Here is a 19,818-nt window from a genome sequence, read left to right as displayed (position 1 = left end):
TCTCTTGAAGATAATAATATGAAAAATAGAATATTGACTTTTGAATATAATATCGAAGCTTACATTGTTAATAAGTAATTGAAATAAAAACAATTTTCGAATAAAAATGTATTTGACAACACATTTATTACGTAGCAATAAATGTCAAATTATGAAATGCCAATTAAAATAAATGTTCGAAATTTATAGATATTTATGTTAGCAAATTGTAAACGACATTAATAAAACTAATGGATGGAATATTCTATATCCTTTACGCTGCTAAAAATGTAAAAAGATTGATTTAACATTATACAATATGAATATTTTCAATAAAGGCATTATTATGTCATTTGATCGAGTTAAGCCCGTATGAGATTTTCTTTACCGATATCCTGTATTACTCTGCTTGCAGTTATCAACGCATTGCACACACGTTACACCCAATTCACTTAACAGCGATTACCGCACGTCGATCATCATCGTGCTCGTCATCTACGATGCATTTCCTTCCCTCCTATCAATGATTTTTATCCATCAACCACATGAGCCGTCGCAAATTTCAAATTTTCGCTTCTCGTCCACACTCATTCCCGAAAGTCGATTAAGCCGCAGCCGGTGGTCCCACACCATCATTAGATTTTGGACTTGAAATTGAATTGCGCGTGCTTGGAGAGGAAGAGAGGATAAGCTTGTCGGGCGTTACCTAGATACATATGTGTATACGCGCACGTGTGACTTTCATTATTGAACGATCGAAAGCGAGTGATCTTCGACTTTAAAAATCCTTGCTCTTTTGTCAATTTCACCCCTAACCTCTGCTCGGGCGAAATTGCACGAGTAGGGAGGCATCTCGATTGGCCGGGGCGCGAAATGAGTGATCCAAATAGTTCTGCCGGGAGCAAGAGATGGGAGGTCTGGATATTTGTTTAGACCTTGGATGTTAACTATGTATCGACTGGCTATCGATATCGTATACTCACAGTCATGTATACATACACACATGAGATTTCGTACGAAATTTCATGCGCTATCGGGGAAGAGCATGGTCAGCGAATTAAGGATAATGAATTATATATGCCCTCGGTTATAAACATTATAATGGACGCTTATTGAGGTGGCGGAGTACTTTCAGGGGAATGTGCACTGTTCCTTTTCTCTATAGATGTGCAGAAGGTCTCTCGAGTGCATTCTGTCTTTATCGTACGGGATTAATCCCCATACGTTAGCAGCCTAGGTGGAATTGTCTGATGTTCAGGGTGAATAACATTTATGTATAGTGAATAATAAATCCATGTTATAATTTAAATAGATTGTTTTAATTTTTGAATTTATGTTTTTATATCATTAATAAATTCATCTAATTACTTTATTCTGCATGTGTTGTACTTTCTACTTATGTATTATTATAAAGACAAAATTGTTTGCTTCCAATTTAGCGATGAATTTACTTCAATTGATTTTTCTCATCAAAACAAAAAAATAAAATAAATAATATTAATTGCATGGTAAAATTAATGTAAAATCAAAATTTTAAAATGAAATATTTCTTGTGCAATACTTTATTGCATGTTCAATTCAATCATTCTTGAATAGGAATATATAATTTTAAATGTTGGATTAATTTTTTGCACTTTTTACTAGATTAATTTTATGAATTTACGGAAGATATATATAAAGTTTAATTTCCTTTTATTATTATTATTATCGTATGTAAATTAAAAAATAAAAATGAATCGATATATTTGATCTATATATAATTATTTGCATTAAAGTTATTAATCTATGTTTATAATAATTATAACATTTGCATATTTATTAATAATAATGCCCTAATAAGTTTACTCGATGACGTTTGTACATATCGAAAATGTCTACCATATTTATGTTTTTTATGAATTAATAAAACAGTATTCAAATTGAAAACCAATTATACCGACAATTCAGAAGCATTGATTTTCCACTTAATTACAGTTGACACTTTCATTTCTCTATCGCAATTTCCCCTTCTATTTGTTCTAGATCTATAATAAATGAGGTCTGCCCGTATATATCTAGTGCAAAATTCTTACACACAGCATTCATTTCGGTTGCTTGGTAGTGAATCGCATGTGCCTTCACTGTAACAATTTTGTCTCAATTCGCCACCAAATCGTGATTTCATTACGGTATAAAGAGGAAAGAAGAGGAATTGATGCCACGCATACCGTAGATATATGACCGCGAAGTCAATCGGTATTATTATCATTGCTCAGCATTATACCGACATTTGCGGTTGGGTCAGCATTTTATTTTTTCATTCATTTAGCGATCTTTCTATTGATAATTGCGAAATAATAGATTAATAAGCAAGTAATTGTTCACTAACAATTTCGTACTAATCGATCGACATTTTCCAACTATTGTAATTCAATTGTAATATATTGTATAAATTTTTAAATAAAAAAAGTTTATACATACTATTGTTCTTTATACGATATACATGAATAAATATGGACGTATTCTATATTTACAATGTAATAAATTTTACATCTTTAAATTAATATTTAGAATAGAAACGAAATTATTTAATATTACAGAATTTCAATATTATAATATTATTATTTATTATATTATAATATGATAGTATTTAATGAACTTATAAGTGCCTAATTATAATTCATAAGTTTTCACGTCATATACTTTTCTTACTTTATTTTTATATATAAAAATCATAATTTGCATCTAATTAATCAAGAAATTAATGTATAATATAATGCATTCAATTCTATGAATTATTCAATAAATCTGTGCTACTATAAAATATTAATTTATCATTAAAAACTAATTGAATCGTACGATCTTGCACTTGCTATATGCATTGTATAAATATCTATTAATACGTCAAGTGTGTAAATACTTGGGATAAGTCAATTCATGTTCGTTTTATGCGAACATTTATAGTATCGATTGTAGCCATATACAGAGGAATTATGAATGTACAATGAATTTGTGAAATAATAGATGAAAAGTTTGACTATACTATGTATTCTAAATTCTTAAATATATGATGGATACTCGACGTTTTATACATATGATTTGAGACATATGAAATTTTTGTTCCCTTAATTCATTTTATTTTCATACATGTAAGCCATGCAGTTTTTTCTTACATTAAATGACTTTATGTATGATACAAATTTTAAAATAAAAATATAAAAATGTAGAATAAACTTGAAATATATTTACTATTTTTATGCCAATATTTTCTTAGCTTTTTTTTTTCATAAATATAAATGAGGATTCTTAATATTACGGAATTAATTACGTATTAGAAAACTTTAATCGAACAAACTAAGTATTCTAATAAATTTCAGGCGAATTGTTGGTATTCATTAAGTAAATGCATAAATTTAGTTTGTATGCTATATTCGTTACTGTAAATAATCAAATAGATTTGAAATATCTAAGTATTAATAAGAATTAATATATTCATTAGTTAATGATGATATAATTGTTTATTTATTTTGTTACTATGTAATAGTCGTAGAAAGTGATTGAATTTTCTTACACAAATTTTATGCAGTATAGTTCAGTATGTGTTTATTTATATTTTTCTTTTAGAAGTGGTATTACGATAGATTCGAAAACATTCTAAACTTTTTGACCGTTCTACCTGGGCACTAAAATACAGAATCTTGTCCACTTAATCTGCATGCTCCAGCTGTAATTATTGTCCGCAGATTATCTACGTAATGTTGCAGCCCCCAGGGCTAGCATAGGGAGTCGGGAAATCCCAATAGAATTAGAATGACAGGGTGAGAGAGAGAGAGAGAGAGAGAGAGAGAGAGAGAGTGTGTGTGTGTGTGTGAGCGAACGAGAGAGATAGTAAGATGGCGTGTAATTGTCGGCTTTAATCGGCCAGAATCACCTGCGAAATTGATTTCGCGGTTCCCATCTATATATATCCACATACGTGAACATGCGAGCGTCCCTTATATGTCGGTGTTACGAGATTACATGCAACGAGTGAACAAAAGATGATCGGTCGGGGTCAATCTCGCCTCAATTAATAATAAATTTTTTAAATTTGAACAATAATCTGTGCTTATCAAGTTATTGATTTTTTTACTCTTTTACCATAAAAAAAGACACTTTCATTGAACAAACTATTTATTGCTAATAGATTTCAAGCGAATTGTTCGTATTTATTTAGTAAATAATGAAAATTCACATTTTCAAACTTATATAACGCAATAGTTTAATAATAATATTAGTTATAATAATTGTATTATTACAATATAATTAATTTTATACAATTAATAACAGCATATAGAATTTAAAATTTCTGAATTTTATGATGAATTATTATTCATTATCGTAAGAGGTAATTTTAGAAACACATATCATAAAAGTTGATCGAAACAACAACCTTCATAATTTTTTAAAACCTTAAAACACAAATTTTCTTTCTTTTCCTATATATCATATATTTTCACATATAAAATTAAATACTCATTAAGTCATATGGGAAAAAACGACATTTGCTTAGCGCAGTATATAAAAGCTTATGACAAAGTAAAATGTTTTACCGTGACAACTACTTACCCTGAATGTAATAACGTATGATACTCGCATAACCAATAATAAACCCTTCCTAATCGTCGACTAGGCAATAACAAAAAAGTTAAAAAAAAAAACGGATCGGTGAATTCATGTCTGGGCTGCCGGGTCTCGTCAGTCAAGACATTCGTCTATGAGGGGGAGGGTGAGTTATTAATGCAGGGGCCAACTGAACAGTGGGCGTCGATGATTGCGTCCCTATGAGTCGAAATTAACATGAATCAACCCTTTCTTTTACATACGCTCACACGTATACATACGAGAAGCTTAGTGAAGGATTATTAAAAAAGTATTAAAATTCATCCGATGTGTTTGATCATACTCCGATGATTCGTTCGGATCATATGAAAAGATGAAGAAAACAGGAGGTACTGAGAGTGACAACAATTGGATTTGACTAAATTTTTATATATTTGGCACTTTTCTTTAAAGAAATACATATAGCCTAAAGCTATGATAAATGACATAAATGTAGCTCAAATATATTCTTATATACATATTCCACTACTGTTTTTCTCCTGTTTCTATATTTTTATTTTTTTAATCTATCGTAATTATAAAAGTACGATAAAATATATGAACAAGCTAAAGCATAAATCTTAAAAATAATCAATTCATAATGAAATTATATAGTCTAAAATATTAGGAGTTTATAAAAGTATAAGTTTATTAAATTATATAATGTAAAATATTAGGAGTTAATAAAGATTTCTAAATAATTTTTTTGCTAGACTATTAGAAGTACAATATCTGAAGGAATCAATTTTTTTTAAAATTTGTTCGGACCAAGTAATTACGTTGACACGCTACGCCGAACCAACTATTAAAGGGGTCGTTATGTAAAGTTGTTTTTACAGATAGAGATAGTATAAAAGAAATTTCTCTTGCTCTCTCGCTCCCAAAAGGTCTTAGTAACTAGACAGATTAAATACTCGAAATTCCCGCATTCCTTTTTTATTTATTCTCGCAAGGCCGGACAAAGTGAATTTCGCACGGAGGCGAATGAGATTTTAACCTCGAGGGTCCAGCCACGTGTATACCCTTACGGCTTTCCTATGTACATTTCTTTAAAATTTTTATGTACCGATACACACATATACGCAAACATATATATATATATATATATTGGTTAATTCCGATGCGTTACACGATGTGACACCGATAAATATTTCCTTCTTTATTTCCTACACGTAAGCGATATTTCAAAGTCAAGAATGGATATTTTCTAGTTGTTTATATTATGTGTAGTTGTTTTAAATTAAATATTGTTATCAAAAGACCAAATTAATTTTATTTTACTTTTATATACTCAAGTGCTTCATATATCTCAAATTCCTTTATAGAAAAATCTCATGACTCCGCTTAATTATATTAGTATTTTATTATATTAGTTAACGTGACTTTATGCTATGTATGTAATATATTCTAAGTCAGTTTTATGATTTTGTCATACTAGCAATAGTATAAATTCATAAATATATAAATGTTTAAATAGCTACTTGATCGATTTATTCCATTATTAATTTTTATGATAATATCTTATCAATTAATTCGTGTAATAGTATATCGTTGCCTTAAGGGTTGCGAAGATTGAGGAAGCGAAAAGAAAAAAAGATAGGGGCAGATTTCGAGTCCTTAATACCTTCCGAGTGACTACGCTCTGGCCCATCTCGCTTTCTCACTGTCTCTCTCTCTCTCTCTCTTTCTCTCATCCCTTAATGAAATTCTTTTAGTTTTTAATCCATGCCGAGTTTCGCTCCGGAAAGTAAAAAAGAGACGGAAGAAATAAAGGAAGACAGGCTTTATCGCGCTCCAGGGACTGAGTTAAATAACGTGATATATTGCGCTTATATAGACATAAGCGATCTCACAACAACAAAAGCAACAACAACAAAACAACGGCACATTATCACTTATCAGTATTGCCCTGACATTCGCGCACGCAAGCCTTTATCGCTGCCCCCACAGCTCATGACTTTCCTTCTCCGGTCACGTGTGTATCCTAAGCTTTATAGGTTCGCATGTGTGTGCCTCTTTCTATTTCTTTTTGAAATTCGAAGAAAGGGCTACAAATTTTGCTCATGTAAATTTTAATCGGCTAATTTTATCGTGCTGCCGTGTCTTTCTTGCGTCTTCAAATTTCTAGTAGTGGATACTTTAACATTTACTGGAAGTGCATTACTTTTAGGCATGAAACCGACGCTTTTCAAAGTATATTAAAAGTATTCTATATATGCTAGGATTATGTGATCTACAATAATGAAAATAAAATAGAATCTATCAATTATTTTAATTTTCTTAATAAGTTGTTTGACTTTTTAATAAGATTTTATGTAATTATTTAATTTGTTTTACTAGTCATCATTTATCTAAATTTATTACACATTGTATTTAATAATTTTTTAAAAATAGCGTATTATCTGATATATATATATATACAACTTTTGCCTTTTTTTATTCTTTAATAATTGGCAAGTTTAAAAATAAGTAATCTTAAAATTTTAACAATTCTTATATAATTTAGATCATCGATTAAACAGACAAAATATATCGTTATTTTCTTGAAACTTAAACAAAACTGTCTTATGCAGTTGAATTTTGTTACAATTATTCTTAGTATATGGCAATTTGAACAAGAAAAACATTACTTTAGTAAAAATAAGTATTTTCTATTTTTCTTTTTGCTTTGTATAAATCTACAAAATGAAGATATTATTACTTAAAAGCGCTGCTTTGAGGAGATAAAAGCACTTTTCAATGATTTTTAATAAGTGTCTTAATAATAAGCAGTCATAGTTTTACATTATTATTATAATTTTTTTTAAATACACTTTTATATGATTTATCCAAATAATTATTCGATAGGGTTTGTCTCAGTTACGGCTAATATTAAAAATACGGAACATATTTCACAAGATAGAGGGAATACAATAAGATAAAGATGAATAATAAAAAACTGGTACTCGCCTGTGTGTAGCCTCGTATGTTGTTGCACGTGACTAAGCTGCTTGAACCTGCGGTCGCAATAGCTGCACTTGTAGGGCTTCTCGCCGGTGTGCACCCTGATGTGTTGCACGAGTTGATGGTTGCTGGAGAAAGATTTGAGGCACTGCTGGCACTGGTGGGGTTTAACCTCGTTGCCGGTAATCATGCCGCCGGGTCCGACGCCGACGCCAAGACCACCGCCGAGGCCCGCGAGGCCACCTCCGACTCCTCCAGCACCGGGACGCCCGGCGCCAAGGGCACCCGCGGCACCAAGTTCGCGCGCATGCATCTGCATGGCGTTCTTGTGCATGAAGATCTGCGAGAAGAACTGCCGGGGTTAGTTGGTATGCTGCACTTTTGTCCGAGTACGGGGCGATGGCGAAAACCCGCTCTTTACTTTTTCTTTTTTGTTTTGATTTCATTGTCTGACGCCCCTGGAGTTAAGTTTTTCAATGAGGACTGCGACGCGAAAGGAAGCAGTTGAACGTGACGCTCGATTGGTGAAACACGAGGTGAAAAATAAAATGGACATCGTTTTATTGAAATCTCTCGAAGGTTAAATGACACTTGCGTTCTTCATTTTCCAAGTTTAAAATCGGAAATCATTGCGACGTCTCAAATTTAGAGTCAAATACATTTCATTAACACAAGATATTAGATTTCGAATTTCATGAAACGTGCAGTATTTAATTATTCAATTTGTACTCAACACGAAAGTAATTACGCTTGTTACTTCAACTTTTCACAATCTTCGATTATATATTCAATTTTATCAATACGTTTTATTATTAATAACTTCCTCTTTTTTATTCTATTTTTTCTCTTTATTATTATTATTTATTATAATTTTATCTACAATTAAAAATGCTACTCCAGGGAACTCGAAAATATTTTTTTTTCAATTGATAATATAAATGAGGTGTTAGCCATCGTCTATTTACATTATTTTTATAAATTTTCTTAAATTTTTTTTAAATAATACCTTAATGAAATCATATTTCTGTTCAATGTCCAAAGAAAGTAAAAAAAAAAATATATATATACATAATTTAAATAATTTTATATAAAATCGATTTTGTTAATGCAACATATAATGGAAACAAATTATTTCTTGCGGAAATGTGACGTTAATTGTATTATGAAACCTTTTTGCTTTAATACTGTTCAGTCAATTCTTTTAGCTTATTAATTAGTAAATTTAAAACATGCATTATTCAATTAAATGTATATTATAATAGTTATGCTGGATTATACTAATAGCATTATTTTTAATCGATAAAGGAATTTTTCACAAGCTGATAAAAACTTTATTTATATACAAATAAATTGGAATCTGCTGAAAGAATATATTTAATTATAAATTAGATTAGTTGAAAAAGTTTCATACGACATTTAATATTTAATGTTCATACGAATTATTAAATACATTAATAAAATTAATTTTTATCTGTTTGTAAATAATTTAAAAATTAAAATCTATTGCACATGCACAAGTACTAAAATTTTAGTTAATTATTATGAATATATATATATATGTATGTGTGTGTGTGTGTGTGTGTGTGTGTGTGTATGTATGTGCGTGTGTGTGCGCGCGCGCGTAAGCGTATGTGTGTGTGTGCATTATATTATACATGAATACAATGATTTTTAGTATTAATTAAAATAATATAATATAATTATATTGAAATTTCTATAATTGTATTTATTATAAAATGGATTGCAAATTATTTATTAAATCTTTCATCATAAAATCGTAAGGTAAATAATCTTTTAAATAATAATGGCTTACAATACTTGAAATCAATAGTAATCATTAATTGGCTATAAAAATTCTAATTATTGAAATAAAAAGTTTTATATAATATGTAGAATAAACAGCCTTTCAATTGGAGATTAGAAATTTTAAGTTCGTAAATTATGCTAGATATAATTCCATTAAAGAAAATCAAAAGCAATTATTTTACTTTTCAATGGCGTATGTGCACAATCAATCGACCCCTCGCATCTTGATTTCTGCATAAAATATTTATCGTACTAAATTGTGTGCAACCAGTTGAATAGCTCCATCCTATCGGCACGTAATTATCGACAAGCAATGACTCGCGCACCGAAGGTAAAAAGTCCGGGATAATGGTACCGACGCCCCGCGAGAATCCCGCAAGACTGATTCACTAGTCTGCCATCAGAATAAGGGAATAAGAGTCTCTTCAAACCGTTTTGCTAGCGAGTCGAACAGGTGTTTTTGTGGCGCGCGTTCAGGATTAGGAGTGTGGGGGCGTATGGAAAGGGTTAGGAGAAAGAAGAGTATGGGAAACAAACAGCAAGGTACAACCTTTTACAAAAGTCGATTCTACCTTTAAATTTTTAATTCATTTAAAAGATATTTTATTGGTCGTTGGTTACTGAGTTTTTAGCTACTTAATGTGAAAACTTCATCCTGGGAGAAAAAGAGTGGCTAAATATATTTTTTCTATTTATAAAAATAACTCTATTATTATGCAGTTTGAAATTCAGTTATTTTTTAAAAATGTTTATGCTTCGCTCGTTATATATTGGAATAAATAAAAAGTAAGACTATTTTTCAATAAAGATTTATTTAATCAGTAATTATTGATACAAAAAACTGTAATATAATACAAGTAAAAATCTCTCCAACAATTATCATTGTTTCTTTAATTTTCTTAAAATTCAGAAGGAAAATTTTCGCTCAAAAAGCTCGCTCCAGACTCGTCCTACCGTGTAAGACCTTAAAAAGAGAAGATAAAAGCGGAACGATGATAGAGAGCGCTCTCGGATTTTATTAAAATATGTTAAAACTGTAATTAAAATCGAAAAATCTCTCTCGTTCGTCGTCTTCTTCATGCCGAAGTTTTAAGAATCTTAGCTCTCGGCCGCGGAGGAGAAAGGAACAAAAGTGAACGCAACGTTCGCGAGAAAGAATTGAAATTGTCACAGAGGGTTCTCAAGTTTCTTCCTGTCTCATCTCGGGCTAGCAGCAGAAGTCGAACGTTACCCCTTTCATCTCTATAACCTCGCGTCTGTTTTCTCCACTTTTTTTCCTCAGCCTTCCCTTCCCTTCCATAGCCGAATCCCACGGGAGAAAACGATTCCACGCGAGAGCTCGAGAGATGGGGTAAGCAGAAAGGGGTTGCGAGCGATCGGACGAACGAACTCGGACGAAGCAACCCTGACTCTTAATTCTCGTGAGAGAGAAAGCCTGTTCCCGATTTTCTCGGCACTCTGTTTTTCTTTTTTTTTCTTGCGCAGGTTAGCATTGCCTTTCTCGTATGGTACTTCGCCGCTGTATAAGCAGATTCTTTTGTAGCTATTTGTCCCCCCCCCCCACCCAACCCACAGTTAACTTGTATAAAGACGCAAGGCTTTTTTTTGACAAAAATCCTTGATAGGGTTTGAATATATTACGGTAATTAAAAGTTTCTTCATGATTAAGTTATTTTTTTAAAGCGACATTCTTTTGATTGTAATGTAATATGTTTAAATTTTATTATATTTATTTTATTCTAATTTTATTATAATAAAGAAATGAATCTTTAAAAAGCCTATAAGTTAATAGAATAGCATGACTATCGAAATATTGACTTATATTTACTATACATTTACTATAAATAAAGCTATTTTATGATATGTAATTATTCTATTAAATTAATTGTATTACAACATTTGATTATGTAAATATGTATTTATATATTTTTTCATAATAAATATAATGTATAATAGAATTAACACATAGAATATAATAGATATTATAAGTATAAATTACAATAACATAAAATACGTATTGATTTTGGAAAATTTATAATAAACAATTTCTCTAAAATTTGATAATTACATACCAAATGGAAATTTAAAATGATATTATGATAGCCTGGTAATCAAAAATCGACGAAAAATGTGATATATATATGCGAAAGCTTGAGAAACAACTTAAAAAATAAAAATCTGATAGAAGAAACGTCACTTTTCAATTGAAAGAGATATTGTAGGTGAAAAGTTCGATGTCGATAATGCAAATAGTTGATTGATCATAACTGTTCCATGAAGGAAAAGAGCCTCAACGCCACCTCGACAATCGAAGAGCATCCGCCGCGGGTGATTAACCCGAGAATAGTGATTTGACTGAGAAATTTTTAACGACTCCTCGGGTCTTGTCTCGAGTGACTCTTGTTTGTGACTTCCCGCCGCTTTTTCCTTGGTATGACCTCGGCGATTTTGCAGCACCTCAAGGCTCTGACATCTCCTGACGAGGTACTCACTATGGACCAAGGGATCGAAGATTGTGCATTTTGTACGCTTATTGTCATTATTGAAAATGCTCTTTAACTCTCGATTTCATGGAAGTGGATTTTCCATGGCCTATAATTGGTCCATGTGATAAAGATAGCGCATTATTCAATCTCTTCATGCAGTCATTATTAATTTGTCTATTGTTTTACACTCAAGCTTATCCCTAGGTCAATAATTAGAAATTATACTTTTTTTATTGCGAATATTTTAACAGTTATAAAGTAAGAAAGAGAGAGAGAGAGAGAGAGTAACAAAATTTTAAATTATAGTACACCATTATCATTTTCTACTGACGCATCTCAATGTATTTAAAAAAAACAACTCTCTTGAAACGAGTAACCAGAAATCATTTTAAGGTATATAATTGACTTGCTTGTTCTATTATTTTAAAGCGTAACGTTTTAACCTACTTTACTAGCGTTATTAGAGCGTGAATTATTTTAATTTCTCGATTCTAACTGTGATATAAATTTTTTTTATCATCCATTAATTTATAATTCTATAACATTAAATGAAAAAATCGATCTGAAAAAGGCCATGAAAAAGGGGTGGACAATTATTACACTATTAAAAGAAGATAAAACAACATTTAAAATACAATGGGGCATATGCTCTATAAATTGCTTAATCATACATTTAATTCTTCCATGTGTATCATTTCCTTAATACAATGAACATCGATATATGGAGATATAATCTCGAAGTCGTAAAAGACATTTTACCGCTTTATTTGAGCACATGAATCGCAATGCCCGCATTGTCGCGCGTTCATTAATCAAAATTTTTATCTGTCTTCAAGATGTAGAAAATTACATGAGCTAAATTAGAAGGGAAAGGGTTTTGGAAATCTTTCCTCCTGATTTATCGTCTTAACAGTGCTTAAAAAACAATGAAAAAGAAAAAAAAGTGCTCAATATGAGACGTTCTGACAAAGAGCATTTGTTGGTACGTATCAAGGAGGAAAAAGAATCATAGCCTGGCCGTAGGCTATTTCAGTTAATACCTCTAATGATGAAAAAATATATCAAGTCATTCGATCCAGAAGGAGTATATTTTCTTAACGTTGAAAAAAATTCGCACATAATCGTTTCTTTTAACTTAAAACCCTTGAAACATATAAAGGTTTTTCATATTATTAACAGATCGTGACAATCTTTCATAACGTTCGGGTTTTTCAAACCCTTCTATGTGATGATAAATTAATATTTTAGTTAATGCTGTAAACATATTAATCGGAATATTTTTATTCTTCTATATATATTTTTGGATATTCGTTATAATAATTAATGAAACAAATCGTTATAAAAAAAAGTATATACACGGATAAAGTAATTAATTAGTCTTTACAGAAATCAAAAGAATTTAATCAGTCAAGGTCAACTCGTTTTTCATACCCGGAATGAAAAATGAGACAGAGTCCTCAAAAGCCACGAAACTGTTCCAATCGAGATCTAAAGAAAGAATGAATGAAAGAAAGAAAGAAAGAACGAAAGAAAGCATTTTCAGTGGTTTGGTCCCTTGGCGCCGGACACGAAGGGGTCGTTAGTATTTCGGGTAAAAGGGAAAACAAGACGAAAAATAAGAGCATCGGCGGTAACGGCAGCAGCAGCAACAGCACAGCAGTAGTAGCCCTTTTATTCATTGCTCGTTCACTTGTATACGCATGTCTACCTTACGCACTTGGGAATACAAAGAGGCAAGGATCTTTCACCTGCGCTGACCATATGCCCGTGGGTACGTATGGGAGCTCTCCCATGCGCGCGATCGCAACTTAAAGTAATTGGCCGTCATCCCCTTCTCTCTTCCGCTTTTATTCGATCTCTCTTTGATATTTTCCTTACGCCCTGGCCAATGTCGGTTCATTCCCTAACTTTTACAACCTTGTGATTATATCATTTAATTGTCCTATTGCTAAGACACGTGATTCGCATTCGATAAATTAATCGATTTCTTTAAACGGAAATTAAAGTCTGCGCTTTCGGTTTGTGAAACCTATCCAAGTCTCACCTTCGAGCGTGTTCTCACTTTCATTAATCCAATAAAATTATAATAATCAAATGAAATTACGAAATCGTCCAAGGTTCATGTTAGCTGACTATTGACCGGCCATAAAAATGCGTAATCCCCTATGTAAAGCATCCTTCAGTACTGCGTAACAGTTTTTACATAAGTGCGCAAATGCGAGAAACGCGCAGTAAAAAGTCAATGAGACAATCCGATGCTTTTGAGAAGTATCGTCCCACGTGAGAAAGTGCTTCGAAAAATGCGCTACAACCGTTCCGTCTGTAAAATTATTCTCGAATCGTGTAAAATGTTTTGCAAACATCGGGAGTGGATGTGTACATTTTAAAATTTTTGAGAATTGTGCGGACAATTGAATTACGAAGAGTCAAATCAGTGGCGCTACAATCTCAGAGAACAATTATGTTCCGGTGTTAAAATTAAGTGTTTACGCGCGAGCATTCCTACCAATGATTAATTCAAGCAATTTAAATAATGTAAATTGTGCTGTTCTCGAACGCTGCCGCAAAAGCATACGGCAATAATTGAAAAAAGAAAAGCAGAAAAACGGACAACCTGTAATTATTGGTTCTAATCAACATCAATCGCTTCGTGCTCATCTAGCTTTAAATTTCCGCTTTACACACACTTCTGCATGTTCTCAATTCTATATGATAATTCTATATGTCTTCAATATGCCTAGGATGAATGTTGTAGAAATAATACATCGAGCGTAACATAAAAGTATACCAGTGTGCATATAAAAAATTCATTCACATTATTATTTAGCGTATGATATTTTATGGAAATTTTTTCTGACAATCGACATCTATTTAAATAATTCTTTTATATAAAAATCTTGTGTAAGTCTATCGGTCGATTTATGTCCCCTGGCTTTTAATTCATTACAATTGTAGTGACGATCTGTCGACTATTTTCTCATTACGACTTTTCACGTGATATATAAAAATATTAATTCAAATAGTATCTATAACATTACTTTAAAATATATTTTATTAAAATATATTATATTTATCATTAATTTTTTTTTTATAGGGATATTTAATACATTAAATTTGTAGATATTAATATTAATTCATAAGTGTATATTTATTGAAAAATATTATTGTATTCTTATCTAATAATAACATTATATATCATTTAGTGTTTAATCAATATTCTTAATAAATGATAATTAGAGTAGCAACTAAAGTATGCATAATAGTATATCCAAAATGTAGGTGGTGCTGTTAATAATAATAAAAAAAAATAAATAAAATGGAACTAATCCCCAGCCTTATGATCGAACGGTTTCAATCATCAAGGAAAATGTATCTTGATGAAATTTGTTGGTATTGTCTCAGTTGGAAAATCGGCCTGATAACAGAATATTTTAATGAGCATGAAACCTGAGATTCTATAACACGCGCTAGATCATATAAAAAGGCGGGGGCCGGCATTACGAAAACTAAGGATGCACCGGGGTAGCGGAGGCCGATCTGGCTATGTGGTTCGCACTCGGCTATCGCTTTTCTTGGCCGCGGTGTCGCTTTTCTTTCAGCGGGACTTATGTAAAGCCAGTCGGCCTTCACCGCAAGGAATGTGACAGCTGGACGTGTTAGGGTTTGACTAAGATGAATTTTTGTGAACTTAAAAGGAAATTTCGGAGATTGATTTCTATTCTTTTTGTATGTCACAATACAAAAGTACGAGCACTTTACTACGATGAATTATTTTCCTGTTTTCTTAAATATAGTTAGTACATATTGATAGTACATATTATATTGAAAGGGTGAATAAATAATATATATTATTCGAATGATGAGCTATTTTCAAAGTCGACGTACTAATCATATTGGGTTTCTTTCTCACGTGTCATTTCTCTATTATTTAAAAAATTGCCAGCCATTATCTTAAAAGTAAAAAGAAACTCGCGTGTGGCGCGATATTTTTATTTCTTTTTCCTCGTATTTCGTTCCGGAAGGATTAAAGGAGTAAAAGATACAAAGGGACGTTCAACGACAATCTATCGTTAATTATACCAATCGAAGTCAAGACCATCTGCTCGCGCTATTCCGCGTTCTTATCTACATCGTGTTTTACGCAGTTTTACGTTTGATTCTTTTTTTCATTTTTTTCTTCATTTTTTTTTTTTAGTTTGATTATTGTTTTTCTTTTTTAACGTAGAACAAAGGATGAATTTTCTTAGGAGAGTACAATAGATTAGTTTTTTCTTTAACGGTTTCCTTTTATTACACAGCATGAATAGGCACTTGGAGCTTAGCATGAGCGCAGCCTTATGATACTATCAATAAAAGTGCAATTTAATTTAGAGTTTCGGAAAAATGTATCATTATCCAGTGTACTTTACATTCAATAAAAATCAAATAGGTACTATAAATATAGAATTAAAATTATTTTATCGGAGGGCCTATTTAATACTTCAAAATTATAAACTCAATGTTTAAATTAAGTACATAGGTTTATGTCTTGTCTCAATATTTCAAGTCCCATACGATAATTTCAAATATTCTAATCGTCTAATGCTTCGTAATAATACTTTTGCCAAAATTATCTCAACGTAAAATTGACAAGTGTCCGAGGCTTATTGATCGGGTATTATCAAGATTCGTAAGTTAGGGAGGCAAGTGAAGCTTCCGCCCGTTAATTACCTGATGGGGCGGCAAGTGGTGGTGATGAGCATGGGGTTGATGATACGTCGGCGGCACATAAGCCGAGTGATGGTTACGCGACTGATTTTGCTGCTCGTGTGGATTCTCTTGACTGGTCAGCGGCTGGACCGGTGCTGGTCCAGGCGTTGCGACCGCTGGTGGAGGCGTCCACGCGTTGTGGTTCTCCTCCGACGCATACATCTTCACGCATTCGTTTTTTTAAATACGATTTCAGTCACTGTGATGGCTTGTAATGCTTATGCACCATTGATAACTATGTAATGATGAACTTTCTATGGGTATATCTCAGAGTCATGCTCGTAATTGAAAAGATTCCACTGAACATTGTACTTACGGAATATGTAGTTTTCATTAATGTTTTGTGATTTTGAATGAATTAAATAAAAATATAATAACTTTCGACATATCTAGATACACAAATGTGTACATAACTATCAGAAATTACACAACTTATAGTTCGATATTTTCTTTAAAAAATCTTTTGGGAATACCAGAGAACGTAATTAAAGGATAAATTACTTTCATCACTTCAAGAAAAAATCTCGTTTTTCATTGTCCTGATTATCGAAAATCGAGTAGATTGTTGTGTCCACGCGATACTTTTCACAAATGAAAAATCTTTTTGCTTGTAGCTTATGTAAGAAAAAATATATAGGGGAAGCGCCAGGCGTCTTTAATTAAGTTGCATAACTTCAATTCCGGACGTTCACACAATTCTGCAAATGACCGTCGAAGATTACTATCAAATTGTGCCGGATGTTCGCAAATAATGGGGACTTAAATTTTCTGTTAGTGACTCCTTTCACTTCAAAGATGAAAAATGTGTATCTCGATGAATAGATTATTCCCGATTAAGTATTCTTCTTGGTACTTTACCGATGACATGCACTTACGTATAACTATAACACGACATTAAATATGATTATAGATCAACGTTAATGCTCTCGTTACAATTTCAATGTAAATAATTTATTTTTATCGAATGTTTCACTACGTCAGAATGGCTTAATACATTTTAATCGTAGGTTAAAATACGCACTGCCAATGCTTCAAAATATTGCAAAGTAATTGGTTCATAATCTGAGCAAAGTGCACAAGCTACCATTATCGATTAATTGCTATTACATAAAGGCAATATGAGACGCATTTTCTTTTTGTACGAAATAACGTATGGTTGTTTGATTTAAGATAATTGTTCATTAATCTGAGTAAGTAAGATTTCATCGCATTAACTCAAGCACTCCGGTAATCTATCTAAATTCTTCCCCAATTTCATTCACAAAATCTTCTCCGGTATCTACACTTGCCCTCCTTCTTCCACGACTTTCTTATCGCGAAAATTTACCGACAAAAATCATGTATCACCGAAGCTAATTTTTCTCCTTTTTCGTCTGTCGAAGGGACGCTGTTCCGAAATACGCGCGTACGCAGCGTCGTTCACGAACTAAGAAACTAACAGACGATTTGCGGTGTAGTGTCCGGGAGACGATTGGCTTCGGCTCTCTGTCTGCCTGTCTCTCTGTCTGTCTCTCTCTCTCTCTTGTGTGCCTGTCTCTCTGTCTCTCTCTCTCTCTCTCTCTCTCTATATATATATATATATATATATATATATATATATTTATGTCTCTCTCTCTTTCTCTCTCTCCCTCTCTTGAAAAAAGTGCGAAAAGCGAGCGCCGATAAGCGACTGATGCTTCGGGACGAAAAAATGATCGCGCGTGAGTATAAGTGCGATTAGAGTGAGGTTTGCCGGCCACTTAGCGCTGTAGTTGGAAAATCCGGAAGCGTCTCATCGTCTATCTCGTGGACGCTCTCCCACCCCGGTAATCATGTCGCTAGCTTTGTAAGATGTAACGCCGTGTGTAAGAATCGAGGTACGCGCGAGTAGATCACTTTAACGGTTTCGTGGACAACTTGGACTGACCTCCGAACTTTTGCTTCCTTTGATGTGCATTCTGACTTTGTTACATATAGGACAGTTTTTTATGTGGTACTAAAAATATTGTGATAGGTCAAGATGTTCAATACCAATACATCATTTTTTATTTCACAAATTATTATTTTATAATTATGCTGTTGAGAGCTTAATAACAAATTTAAATCCACGTTGATTAATTCTGTCGTTATTATTAAATATCGTTGTTATTGTTATTATTATTAAAACTATTTATATATCATCTAGTTATTACATAATGTTTTTAATCCATTTTATTTGTTAAAAGCTGTTTGCACTTGAAAATGTATTGCAGTCTATTATTAAATTACTATATAACATAATTAAAAGTGGGCACTATGAAAAAAAGTATGGTAATGAAAATCTTATCATATCCGAACTTTATAAAATTATTATATAAACGATGACACAATTCTATCACTAGCTTTGTTTTACTGTATATACGCTTGCAAATATAAATTATATACTTTTTCATTTTTAACAAATAATATATATATATATATATATATATATAACTATATGTAGTTGCCTTTTATCTTTTTCCTAAAAGACTAAGTATTTGCTTATGATAAATATAAATGCAAATCTTGGAATAAAACGAATGATCGAGATCTGCTACGAGTATTTTACATCAATGATGCATTATGCGCCTTGTATTTCTTCTTATAGCAAATAAGAAAGCAGACTGATATGTATTACAATATTTTCAAAATTATTTCTCAATTATTTTTTTTATTTTTGATTTTTACTTTACTTTTTTGCAATAGAACTGCATAATTAATATTAAATATAATAATTAATAATATCATGATTGTTGGCATGTGTAATGAATCTCAAACCTTATTGAGAGAAATTGAAAACATCTTTCAGTAATCAATAATCGTAATAATAGAAAATCGAACAAAAATGCTGTTGTACTACAAACATATTGATTATTAAAAATCTGTCTAATTTATAAATCTACTTATTTCTAAAATATTTATATATTATATTTTACTAATTTCTTTAAAAGAAAAAAAGTATAAATTTGTCAAGGAATCAAAGCGAATCGATCAAGACCGTTATACGAAAGAACTGTAGTATTCCTTCTAGCATTCCTTAGTTTCTTATTATATCGATAATGTAAAAAGTATAATTGCATGAACTATAGATTCGGCTTTTTTCTTCCACTAGAAATTCAAAAACTTTAATTATAAATCGAGCATGCACTTACAACCTGTCCGATGAATAGCTGACGGGCCGATACCGAGGAAAAGCTAACATTCGTTTAAAAATGGCGTGAGATGTAAAATCATCTAG

At 31.8% G+C, this 19,818-nt stretch overlaps 1 protein-coding gene across 11 annotated transcripts in view; it reads right to left on the bottom strand.

The window, feature by feature from the left end:
* Positions 1 to 19,818, bottom strand: part of dati (zinc finger protein datilografo) — a 112,542-nt gene that overhangs the window by 55,597 nt on the left and 37,127 nt on the right. For 8 of the 11 annotated variants that reach the window (XM_011496959.1, XM_011496975.1, XM_011496984.1 and 5 more), the window contains one exon: positions 7,549 to 7,894. In XM_011496959.1, coding sequence (XP_011495261.1) covers positions 7,549 to 7,894 — 346 coding nt within the window. The remainder of the gene's footprint in view (positions 1 to 7,548; positions 7,895 to 19,818) is intronic. The other 3 variants (XM_011496967.1, XM_011497043.1, XM_011497033.1) reach the window with 1 other exon arrangement.

This window comes from Ceratosolen solmsi, unplaced genomic scaffold (assembly GCF_000503995.2).
Source record: "Ceratosolen solmsi marchali unplaced genomic scaffold, CerSol_1.0 scaffold10, whole genome shotgun sequence".
NCBI lineage: Eukaryota > Metazoa > Arthropoda > Insecta > Hymenoptera > Agaonidae > Ceratosolen > Ceratosolen solmsi.
This window is presented reverse-complemented; position numbering and strand designations above follow the sequence as displayed.